This window comes from Sander lucioperca, chromosome 18 (genome assembly GCF_008315115.2).
Source record: "Sander lucioperca isolate FBNREF2018 chromosome 18, SLUC_FBN_1.2, whole genome shotgun sequence".
Taxonomy (NCBI): domain Eukaryota; kingdom Metazoa; phylum Chordata; class Actinopteri; order Perciformes; family Percidae; genus Sander; species Sander lucioperca.
In genome coordinates, this window is record NC_050190.1 from 8,276,578 (window position 1) to 8,288,586 (window position 12,009).

The 12,009-nt window shown below is 40.8% G+C and overlaps 1 protein-coding gene across 1 annotated transcript; it reads right to left on the reverse strand.

Annotated features, from left to right (window-relative positions):
• Positions 1-1,378: 1,378 nt before the first annotated feature.
• On the reverse strand, positions 1,379-11,115 carry LOC116057301 (solute carrier family 2, facilitated glucose transporter member 1). The gene is made up of 11 exons (XM_031309707.2): positions 11,036-11,115; positions 10,596-10,673; positions 8,802-8,900; positions 7,440-7,600; positions 7,109-7,349; positions 5,625-5,787; positions 4,146-4,330; positions 3,553-3,654; positions 2,896-2,997; positions 2,097-2,300; positions 1,379-1,716 (listed from the first exon to the last, which is right to left on the reverse strand). Exons 2-11 carry the CDS (start codon positions 10,608-10,610, stop codon positions 1,537-1,539), a joined length of 1,452 nt encoding a protein of 483 aa, XP_031165567.1. The 5' UTR covers positions 10,611-10,673; positions 11,036-11,115; the 3' UTR covers positions 1,379-1,536.
• Positions 11,116-12,009: the final 894 nt, after the last annotated feature.

The window sequence follows — 12,009 nt, forward strand, 5'->3', positions numbered from 1 at the left end:
TTTCTGCTGCCTCTAACGTCTGTTTTGGAGCTTCAGAGCGCAACGCATTTAAGTGGCACTGTAATCCGCGTTGCTATTTCGTCCGGTAGATACTGGGCACCGGTGCCAATATTTTTAACATGCGCCGTTAGCGTGAACAGACTTTTCACGGCAAACGCGCATGTGTGGAAAGCGGTCGCACAACAGCTGAAATGGCATACTCCTTCATAGTATCCTTCAACAAAGAAGGAATGTAGCACAGTATGGATGTGAAAGCAGTTATAATTAGCCTATATGTGACAATAAAATTAGTTTGGGTTAAAATCAACAATAATCGTGATAATTAATCGTGATCTCAATAGTGGCCAAAAATAATCGTGATTATCATTTTGGCCATAATCGTGCAGCCCTAACTGCAGTGTTTACATTGTCACATGTAGCGACATGCTAACAGTCTTACAGGGTGGTGTGTTCAGGTGAATTCTTGGCGTATTGCTATCTTGAGGCAGTGGGAAGTGAACGCGCCATTGACCAACAAAAACCTGGTCTAAAGTCAAAAGCGCAGCATTTCATTGTTATTTTAACAGCAAATTAGTAAAATACGCCTAGGCTTGTGCACAGCGCGCGCACACTATGCTTGTCACACACACACAGGGACGCACAGCAGCACACAAACATGCAAAAGATTACAAATAAAAATATTACGGTGCAAATCCTCCATCATAATAGCAATGCACCAAGGTACAAACGCGCCTGGCTTTTAAAGGGAATGGGAGATGACACTCATATACACTGACACTGACATACATTATTGCATCTTACGCCCAAAACATGCCCTTTTGAACCATGCGCCCGGCGCACGGACCCTTTTTTCCGCCATCAAACTAGCAAAAGTGGATTTGTACACACCCTATACACACCTGCACCATGCGCTTCACGCCGTGCGCTTAGATCGTTAAAATAGGGCCCATAGTGCGTAGTTTCTGTCTCCCCCATGAGGAATTCTAAGTAATGACAACAAAACTGTCGGCGCGTTCATGGTACAAGCCTTCCGTGATCACGCACCACCCCCACCCCTCCTACATACAGTTGCTGGTAGCCATGGAGGATTAAAAAAACGTGTTGACTCTTCAGAAGAGGTAATTATCTTCGCTCGGTTTTCTGCGCCGGAAAGTCACTGGACAACACAATCTTCTGAACATAGCCATACTGAGAAATACAGAGAGAGTTGTGTGGAGCTCATAGTCTTAATTAGCTTTGTATCAACTCATTTGGCAATGGCTTGAATGTAACAGACGTTTATTAATATCAAAAGTTATGCACTAAAGCTTTAAAAGCCTTTTATCTGTAAAACGCTGACCAATTAGAGCAGACTGGGCTTTTTCGGAAGTGTTTTTTTTAACATAAAAGCATGTAAACATGTTCTAGTAGAAACACAAGTATTTGGGGTTACACCTTACATACTGACATTTGCTTAAAAAAACATTGGTAAATTGGGTGAATGGACCTTTTTAACAGTATGACCAAGACCAGCTTCAGTAATGGTTGAAAGGTGGGTCAGGTGAAAGTGTTGAATCCAATACTATTGTGCAAAGGAATGCCGTCAGCTCCTCTGAACTCCTCTGCGATGTCATCGAATGTGCGGCCTTTTGTCTCTGGGAGGCGAATCCAGGTGAAGGAGAAGGCGGCCAGAGCCACAGCCATGAAGAGGAGGTAGATGTACTCACTGCAGAGTTTCTGTGTGTGAGAGAGACAGACAGGCGTATTATTTATATTGGGGTACATAGTTTCAGGATGGCTGCCATCTCTGCAGCACTATAGCGAATAGATGTTTCCCTGGTTCACTGTTAATTTAATTACTGTTATTTCAACCTGATGTTAAAGGAGTTAGTAATACATTTATACATATTTCACTTCTCAGATTTATGTCTGCTTTACAGTATACAGTATACGTTTTTATATAACGGATTGAACAGATTTATAGCCTGTGTTTAACAGTTGCGTCTCTAAGGTGTAAGGGAACTTGCAAAAGCAAGCAAGAAATCCCCGTCTAAAGTTTCCCCTGAAGTTTAACTCACTCATGCTGTACAGCATACAGGCCAACAGTAAAAACCTACCAGTAAAGGAGGGAAGAGGAGCGCCAGAACAAATTTCCCTCCCCAGTTGAGCATGCTGGTGAAGGCCATAGCGATGGGTCTGCCAGGCTGGTCGAACAGCTCGGCAGCGATGAACCATGAGATGGGGCCTGGGCCCAGCTCGTAGGCTGAAATCAGGCAGAAAACTAGCAGGACCTGCAGGCTCCGCAGCTCTGGGACCAGGTGCTGTGGATTTAGGGCAGTCATTGTCAGTTCTAGGGTTTAATTTACATTTATATGTGTCAGCGAAAATGGGGTTGGTATTAAGCCGCAAGACTACACATGGTCCGTGGCAAAACCGTGAAGGAGGGCGCCGAGCGAAGAGGCAAAGCAGGAACTGTCTGGAATTAGTTGCGTCCATGGTTGCACCTTGAAAGGTCAGCGGCAACCAGGTCAAAGTTAGTCTCGCATTGCCAGACCTTTCTCCAGGTCATAGTTGAAATAATTTGAACTTTGAGCGCAGCGCACCGCGGCAATTGAGAGCGGTGCGGGACGCCAAGGGTAGCGCTTTCGCCTAGTTGGGCATCACTGCTTTCCCCATAGAAAAACAATGGAACGGCCAGCGCAGAGCGGATCATTTGTAGGCCGCTTAAATCAAATCTCATGTCAGCTGGTTTCAAAATGCGTGTTCTGTTCAAACAACTGGTGACTAAAGTTAAAAATCATTATCCTTAATGTCATTTTCGTCAGAGTGGATGCCAGGTTTTTTTTTCTCCGAAACATTAGATATCTTGTGCATATCCAATATTGGGATAAAAAAATTGCACTAAGATGATCTTACCAGGACAGAATCCACTATGGTCATAAGTAAGTTGCACACTGCTATAGAGATGAAACCAGTCAGGAGCAATCTCCTCCTTCCTGCCTTTTCCATCAGGAAGAACTTGGAAGGAAAAAAACAACAGTTATTATAAAAATGCAATATTATCCTGTTGTGGCTCAAGCTGTTAACCATTCATGAGGAAATGGTGACAAGAGTGCTATAATTTTGTGGCAAAATCTGCAAAATATGACAGTTGTATTTTTAGTAGACTTACTCTTGGGTTTATAATAATAATAATAATAATAAACTTTATTTATATAGCACTTTTCAAAACAAAGATGGCAGAAAAAAATTATAAAAACAGTTTAAAAGTTATGCAGCATTAAGCAATGAGCTACAAAACTGTAAAATAAAATATAAAATAATTATATATAATGGCATTCTCTTTTATTCTATTGTTTAATTTAAAGAATAGGTTCTAACAGAGAAAAGTGAATTTGGGCCCTGTGAAAGCATACTTCTAAAGATTATTTTAAGAGGAATTTAAAAGAAGATAAGGAGCTCCCCAGTCTGTCCTCAGGGAGGATGTTCCAGAGATATGATAATGTGTTGAATAATATTGTTACTCAAATAGGGAGCTGGAATGTGAAGGATTCCACTGGGTGTTGTACTCACTGCCACCAGAGTGAACATCACATTAACAGCCCCCACGCCCAGAGTCAGGTATTTGGCCTGGTCAAACTTGGCCTGGAACATTCTGGTGGAATAATTAATGATCTGGAAGAAAAGAGCAGACATTTCTTTGAGCTTTGTGGGTTACTGGGACATCTCTGTTGGTTTTTAGGGACAGGGGTATTGCCCTGACACACTGCCCTAGAATCTGAGTAGTGCTGAGCCTGAATAATGTATTGAATAAATACTACAACGCTGCAAGTGAAGTATTCATAAAACGGCTGTAGCAAGCCATGCAAAAAGACTGAACCACACTTTCTCTCTCTTATATTACCAAAAACGCAGTATCATTAGCGGACCCAAACAGAATCTGCAAATTTTAGTGGACAGTTTTTTCTGCTTGGGGTGGTGATGTGTTAACATTCTTTTTTTTTTTTTTGCAGAATATTCTGTGGAATTCTGCTCCATAGATTCCATTTGGCCCTGGTCATTAGTTATCAGCCTTCAAATTCATGTCAAAAATGTTTTACCATTAGGATCTTGGCCTCTTTTGCCAGAAAAACCTTATCTCAGACAAATTGCATTTCAAGACTGACCGCATTAAATCCGGACAGCTGGCTGCCCAAATTGATGATGAGGACGATAATGATGGGCTGCTTGTATCTGCGCTTCTTGAAGAACTGGTGGATGGTGACACCGCTCTGAGTGCGGGCGGCCTCTTCCTTCATCTCTTCCAGCTCAGCAAACACCTTGTCTGAGCTGCCTCTCAGCCTCAGCAGGGCTGCAGAGTTAAAACATCTTTTTTAAAGGTGACCGATTCTATACTATACTGTACTGTGATACTATACTAAATATAAATAATGCATGGTTCTGCTGCACTGCTAGCAAAGCATGGACACGTTTGTGAAAGGACTGCCAGGTGAACGTAAAGCAGACGAAGCTATGGCAAATACCACCACTACCAAAACAATTATTAGTTTTTAAAGTCAGAATTCTGAGAAAAAAAAAAGTAGAGGTGCAACGATTAATCGATTAGTTGTCAACTATTAAATTAATCGCCAACTATTTTGATAATCGATTAATCGTTTGAGTAATTTTTTTTATTAAAGAAAATAAGATTTCTCTGATTCCAGCTTGTTAAATGTGAATATCTTCTAGTTTCTTCTCTCCTCTGTGACAGTAAACTGAATATCTTTGAGTTTTGGACAAAACAAGACATTTGAGGACGTCCTCTTAGGCTTTGGGAAACACTGATCCACATTTTTCACCATGTTTTGACATTTTTATAGATCAAACAACTAATCGATTAATCGAGAAAATAATCGACAGATTAATTGACTATGAAAATAATCGTTAGTTGCAGCCCCAAAAAAAAGTCATATTTCTGTAGCCTGGATGCCAGCCAAACTTAGCCCCGCCCACAGCATTTGAGGTTGGGAAGTTCGGTCCGAACCAGAGCTGTTCGGACCAATTAAATTGTCAGGGCGGGCTTCATACGATGATGGACAGATGGTCAACAGTAACGTAATCAAACATGCCACCAAAGAGCGCTTGGGTTGAATCAGACATTCTCTGGTTGAATTCATTTACAACAAAGATGGCTGCCGCTGGAGAATTGAGATGTGTAGATTCCGCCATCACATCTGTTATAGAAGATATCGACAGCGCATTAATTTAAAAGAGGAACAGAACCGCGATCAAGGTACGGGATTCGGCAAAAGTTTAATTTATCAGCTGGCCCCGATGGTCGCTAAGAAGATGGGGCGTCACATACTCCGTTGCTCTGATTGGTTGTAGGTCTATCCAGTTGAGTGCAGAGGCATTTTCTTTCCTGGTTCGGTTGAAACACGCCCCATAATCACAGCCCAATGGAGCAGTATCAGACTCATATTCTGACTAGAATCTGAGTATGATGATGTCAGGCTAATTTCTCAGAAAAAAAGTCAGAATTCTGACTTTAAATTCAGAACACATGTGGCCCTAATCCTCTTCCGTAGATGTCTCTATGATAGTATATATTATATACACCCTTAAAGCTTAATGACTAAAATTAAGTGGTAAAAAGTGGGCCCCACCAGCCTCTGCTTTGCTCTCCTCTCCCCGGTTAATGAGCAGGTAGCGAGGGCTCTCGGGGCAGAAAGGCAGCACCAGGTACTGCGTCAGGGCTGGTATGATGGACAGGGACAACATCATGGCCCAGTAATGCTCTGTACCCAACACTGTCTCCAGACCAGCCACCTGCAGCAAACACATACAGGAGGAACCTTATTTTACTTTGTACTTTTTACTTTGAGTGAAGCCGATTGTAAAACAAAGCAGGACTTGACAAGACTTGTAAAAACATATTTGTTGTATATTTTTATGCAACAAATACTGTATGTATCTTTATCTGTAAAAATTCTCACAATAAGCTAACAGGCCAAGCTACCCACCGGCAGGATCAAAACAGGGTAGGTGAATTTAAACAATGTCTGAGTTGAAAACACGTCTTGTTGTCACGTAAGGGCCCTGTTCATGTGGCACAGACATATTAATTGCATTTTGTGTCTGTTAAGAGGCACAAAGGCACTCTAAAACTTGACCCGACAACTGCCGTTTTAGCTCAGTGGACGCTTGTACACGTAGCTGCAGCAACTCCAGTTTGCTAGGACCGATCCAGGTCGGGGTTTTTTTCAATCGAAAGTACTCGCATAGCTATAGCGATCAAGATTAACGTAAAAATTGCCCGGAATTCTCCTTTAATTTCTGGTGTTGGGTACATGGACACTTCACTACTGTATACACAGAACGTTTGTTTATGATGTGTCATTGTCGTCGCATCGTATATTATATATTCGCAAATAACCTTATAGCGACAAAAAGAAGAAAAAACACTGACTACATCACAAATTCATTCAGAAAACAAAAAGACATTTGAGATGTACACAAATGTAGCTAATCCAACCTTGCCAAGACCATTACATTTAGACTCTCAAGTATGCAAGGCTAAACTCTTCAATAAGAAAAGAAAATGGGAGGTAACTTGGGCAACACAAGTCAGAGTATGAACATAAGAAATTACAGAATTCCTTCAAATGGCTGTTCTGTATCCAACCTTGCGCTTTATCTACCATATCCTGGTTAGGGCTGGGTACCGAATTCAATACTTTTAAGGCACCGACCAAATTGCCTCCTCAGCATGGAGTATCATCATTCAATACCCAATTTCAATATCAAAGGAGTAAATCTCATCAGCATCAGTGAGCCAATAAGCAGCATGCTTCTACTGAGATCTAATATGCTTCACACCTTAGAGACACGCGGGAAAAACTCTACGTTACGCACAGAGATGGGGCTCACGCAGTAGGAGCTGAAAAATAAATACAAAGATGTGTCGTAATTTTTTTTTGTGAAATTGGTATCGAAAAAGTATCGTTTAGGCACCGGTACCAAAGTCACTGTATTGGTATCGTACCAGTATCGGGCATTTTTTAACGATCCCTAGCCCTAATCCTGGTAGACGGCAAGCATAAAGAGAGTAAAGAAGAGAGAAAGTGAGGATTTCCAGCACTGTCCCCACCATTCCCATCAGGATGCCTGAGGCAAAGGACACCTGGTTGAGGGTGGCAAAGGCCCCTCTCAGGTTTGTGGGGGACACTTCCTGGATGTAGAGCGGATTGAGACTCATCACTAGGCCGCAGAAGAGACCAAACACCAAGCGTCCCAGGATGAGAACCTCAAATGACTTGCTGGCTTTGGAGGCAGACATCAGACACGCTCCCGCCACTGAGAGACAGTTCACTATTAGGATGGAGTTACGTCTGGAGGGGGAAGATGAGAGAAATTCAAAGACAAAAACCGTGATGGAAATGATAGGGAAATATAAAAAAAAAATGTCTGCCTTTTATTACCTTCCATAAGAATCTGCCAGGTGTTTGACTCCCAGTGAGCCCAGCAAGGCTCCAAAGTCTTTAATGCTGACAGAGAGCGACCACAGGAGAGTCAGGCTGTGATCTGGCATCGACTGGTTGTGCCTGGCTCTCCAGGTGTGGTTGAAAAACTCTTCGATGATCTAAACGGTTGTAAAAGAGAGACTATCAACAGGACAGGAAGTGGGAAACACTGTAGAAATTGTGTGTGAACAAATGACAATTTAATTGACTTGCGTTAAAGTTGGGTACAAGTATTTTCTTTTTCTTTTTTTTTTTTTTAAAATAAAATACATTTTAAATATAAAAACTGCTGTTGTGATGTACTTGACCAATCTAACCCACTTTTTACTGATAGTATTTCACCAAGTAATCCAGACGAAATGTGTGTGAAGTAATGTGAGGAATGTAAAAAATAAATAAGGCTAAATGTAGAAGATTTGCCTCACTTGCACACATGTAGTGCAGTCTACCCGTGAAATAGCAAAACCCCGCCAGACCTGGAGCTGAGCCGGAGAGTTTCAGCAGATTGTTAAGTTTATTCAGTGTTTTATTGAGGCTGTGAGATATTTGTTTGACAGTCCCACGGTTTTCCAGCATCCCCCTACGCATGATATTTTGGATTGTCTTATACTGAGTATCAGCCAGGACTTGGCTTTTCACTGTCTGTACAGTATGATGATGTGTTTTTTTTTTTTTTTGTTGCAGTTCTAAACTTAATTTTTGTTGAACGACTGTTTCTCTCCTTGGACAATTTGTGGCCTTTCTGCAAATCCTTTGAGAATGCAAATTTTATTTTACCGTTATTTCAACTAAAGGGATTTTGTATTGCTTTGTTGGATTTCTGTCTGTATGGATCGTGATGAACTGTATATTAACAAAGCTAATTCTGAAGCTAAAATACCTAATAATAGAGGAATCTGACTAGATATCGTCTTAAATTTTGGATATTGTAATATGACACGATATGAAGATATGTCTTTTCCTGGTTTTAAAGGCTGCATTACAGTAAAGTGATGTCATTTTCTGAACTTACCAGACTGATGTAACTGTTCTATTATTTGCCTTTAACCACTTAGTCATTATATCCAATTACTCATGATTATTTATCAAAAATGTCATTGTGTAAATATTTTGTGAAAGCACCAATACCTTACAATATCGACATGGAGGAATTTGGTCGAAAAAATAGATATGATTTTCTCCACATCGCCCAGTTCTGATCTGAAGACATTTTTGAAATCAGGAAATGTGAAACTAAACCCTAGGTATTAGTATGAATGAACATAATGTGATCATATCTCCCCCCCACCCCCCCCCTCAGCCGCTGTGTGTCCTGCTCGCCTTGGCTGGAGCGTTGACGTTACCGGTGTGGTAGCCAATCTGCAGCGAGCCGAGCACCGCTGCCAGGATGGAGGTCAGGAGCGTGGCTGTCAGATGGCTCTGCAACAGTGTTGAGGTAATTTAGTGACATTTATTTCTTTACCTTTTATAACTTAGCTTAAACAGTAACTGGTCAACCTTTTTTTTTTTTCAAACAAAATGCTTTGAGCCATTATTATTTCTATCAAGCAGATTAAAAAATTCATCTAATTCAAGGCTGCCCAATTTGCGGTCCGCGGGCCAAGTTTGGCCCGTGCTCCCTTTGTTTTGGCCCACCATGGCATTTGACATGCTCATGCTTATTCTCCTTATTTCAAAAGTGCTGTAAAGTCCTAACCGTAATCACTACGAAACGTACAGCTAAAATGTACTTAATCTCAGTTTTACGGCAATTTAAAGCTTAGTTTATGGTCGCCGCGGTGTTCCCGGCGCGAGGTGCGTGGGCCGTAAACTGACGTCACCACGGCTGTCGTTTCCAGCCCGAAAGCTCCGCCAGCTGTCGCGGCGCGTGGTCGCGCACCGCCAAATTTTTGTAACCACACGCCCGCTGCACTTTCAGTTCAACACAGTCGGCTGGGAAATGCAGGTTTGCCTCTACAAACATCTGTATGATTCTTTATGTACAGACCACAGGGAGTCAAACAGCCTTAATATGTAGTCAGAGGGAAAGAGTGTTCTTAACAGTGTTACAGGCAGACAGTCATTTAGATTTGGAGATAAACGACAATACTGATAATAACGACGATAATTGGGTTACACTGCACTTGAAGGTATCTACATAAGAGTAATATGACACTGTCATAAACGTGTCATAAACATGATAAACAGTCATAAACGTTTATGACATAACGCTTCTTTAGTAAGTGTCATTCGGTTTTTGTCATGACAAGTTATGGTTAGGGTTCATGTGTCATGAATGTGTCATGACAGTGTCATGTGTTCATGCATCATGTCACTCTTGTGTAGATACCTTCAAGTAAAGTGTTACCGATAATTGTAATGTTTCACGGTACGTCGGTGTGTATCATGGACGTGTTTACTTCTGTTGCCAGGCAGCTTGCTTTCCTTTACTTCCGCTCTCTTCTTCTCTACTATTTCTTCCTTATTCACAGATTATTTTGTCTGTACGCCCTCTGGTGTTTCAGAGAGTACTGCAACGAACAATGCGTTGAGCATAAACGTCTCTGTGCATGCTCGTTGCGCACGCCATCAACGGAGGCCCGCACACGGTGTCGTGCTTGAGTATAGCCGGCGCTTAAAGCACAGTGCAGGTAAACTTCCCCATTAGATTAAATGCTCACGTTTTATCTACGAAGAATTACAAGAATTATGGTATTCTTCAACATCAACATTTATTTTTGGCTAGACTTTGGGCACATTTGATCTAATTATTTTAAGTTGGAAACATGTTTTCCGAATGAGATGCCCTGAGATGTTTTCACTTTTTCCTCATTTTTATTTGCACAACAAAAAAAAAAACATGAAAAATGTAAAGTTTTGAATTACTTTGAATATTTCAATATCAAAATGTGACTCTCAAAACTTGATTAAACTCGAGATTTAAATAATTGTGATCTGAGCTCAGTGACCCAACACGCCTCTCCAAACATAAGCAACCTTATGACTATTTGTAAAGATCAAAGATGGCAGGAGCCCCAGTATTTTCACACGCTGGCAAGATGTACAGGGTTTTAATTACCACAAGTAAGTGTTAGTGCTCCTGTCTGTTCATTTGTAGAAAAAAAAAAAACTAACCTCTTGCGACGCCATTTGTTTGGGTGAGTATCACTCCCACAAGATGTTGGTGCATTTATCTTCTTCTGACTTCCTCTGCTGTGAAAAGCAGAAATGATGCCAGAATTAGAAAACCTTTTTGTCATTTACACACGATGCCACTGCATATGTGATAATATAGCAATGAGTCTAATTTCACACACATCATATTCTATAATTTATTGACTTTTACTTATAGACAAATTCATTTTCGTGGTGTTCATTTCCAGTTATGATTCTTAAAAATCCAACTTAATGATAGTCTCCCAGCAGCATTTAATCAAAACTTGCAAATTCAATTTCTTAAAACCAGGCACAGAAATGTCCTCTATGCTTCAATACACCGAATATATATATATTTTTTTTCATGAGGAAGGATGTCAACTGTTGAGCAATCAAATCAGTCAGTAACATGTATATACTTGCAACGTACGGTTTCTTTTCCTCTTTATGCCAACTTGCCTGTGCTGTGGAGTAAAGGCGACCGCTTGTCTTGTCCAAAATAGAGATCCAAAAACAAATCCAGTTAGTTGTCGCAGTGAGGTGAATAAGCGCTCATAAAAGTGTTCATCTAACTTGCACACTCTGACATTAACAACTATAGTCAATACAGTTGATTCACATAAGGTGAAATAAAAATGTGATTAAGGAGTTTGTTTTTTTTCCCTCCCTAAGCACCTAGTTTGAAAGTTGATATCATTATAGTATGTTAATGTATGTAGTAATACCTTTATGCACTATGCAGCATTCTGAAAATACTTCTTAACTATATTAATATATTTATATATACACACACATTAACATCTATATCTCTACATACTTTTCTAAAGTTCTCACCAGTGTTCCTGAGTGTGGTACGTTGATCCCGACTTCATCACTGAGTTTCAGATATGAATGTAAATTTTCCCGAGTGAACACACCACTACTGGAAACTGTACTCACACACACACACACACACACACACACACACACACTGGACCAGTGATGAAGTCGCACCCAGCTGGTGAATTTGTGGCAGGCCTGACAGAACGGCCTAAGGCCTCCTCTGGTGCTCATGGAGCAGCTGATCTCTGTCCTTAGCTTTAACTGACCGAGGGTCAGTTTATCTGCTGCAACGAAACCTAATTTTAATTCTGGTGGAAACACAACTGTTCCCAGGTCAGGGCTTAAAGGAAACTCCTTTCCATTTGGAGCATTAAGTTGGCATTTTGGCAATAACAAAGCCATGTGCTGTGTGTGTGTGTGTGTGTGTGTGTGTGTGTGTGTGTGTGAACTCAAGACTTTACAGGATTTTCCAACATTGAACCTCATGTCACAGTTTATAATTACCTTTTTGAATGATAAAGAAAGTAAACATAGAAAAGCCACTTTTTTACACTGTAAGGTTAAATAACAA

What these genes read in the sequence shown, in the direction of transcription:
- LOC116057301 (XM_031309707.2), bottom strand. An exon ending in CTGGCAGATTCTTATGGAAG is followed by an intron (nt 7,350 to 7,439) that starts GTAATAAAAGGC and finishes TTCCCCCTCCAG; the next exon opens with ACGTAACTCCATCCTAATAG. An exon ending in CAGGCATCCTGATGGGAATG is followed by an intron (nt 5,788 to 7,108) that starts GTGGGGACAGTG and finishes TGTTTGCTGCAG; the next exon opens with GTGGCTGGTCTGGAGACAGT.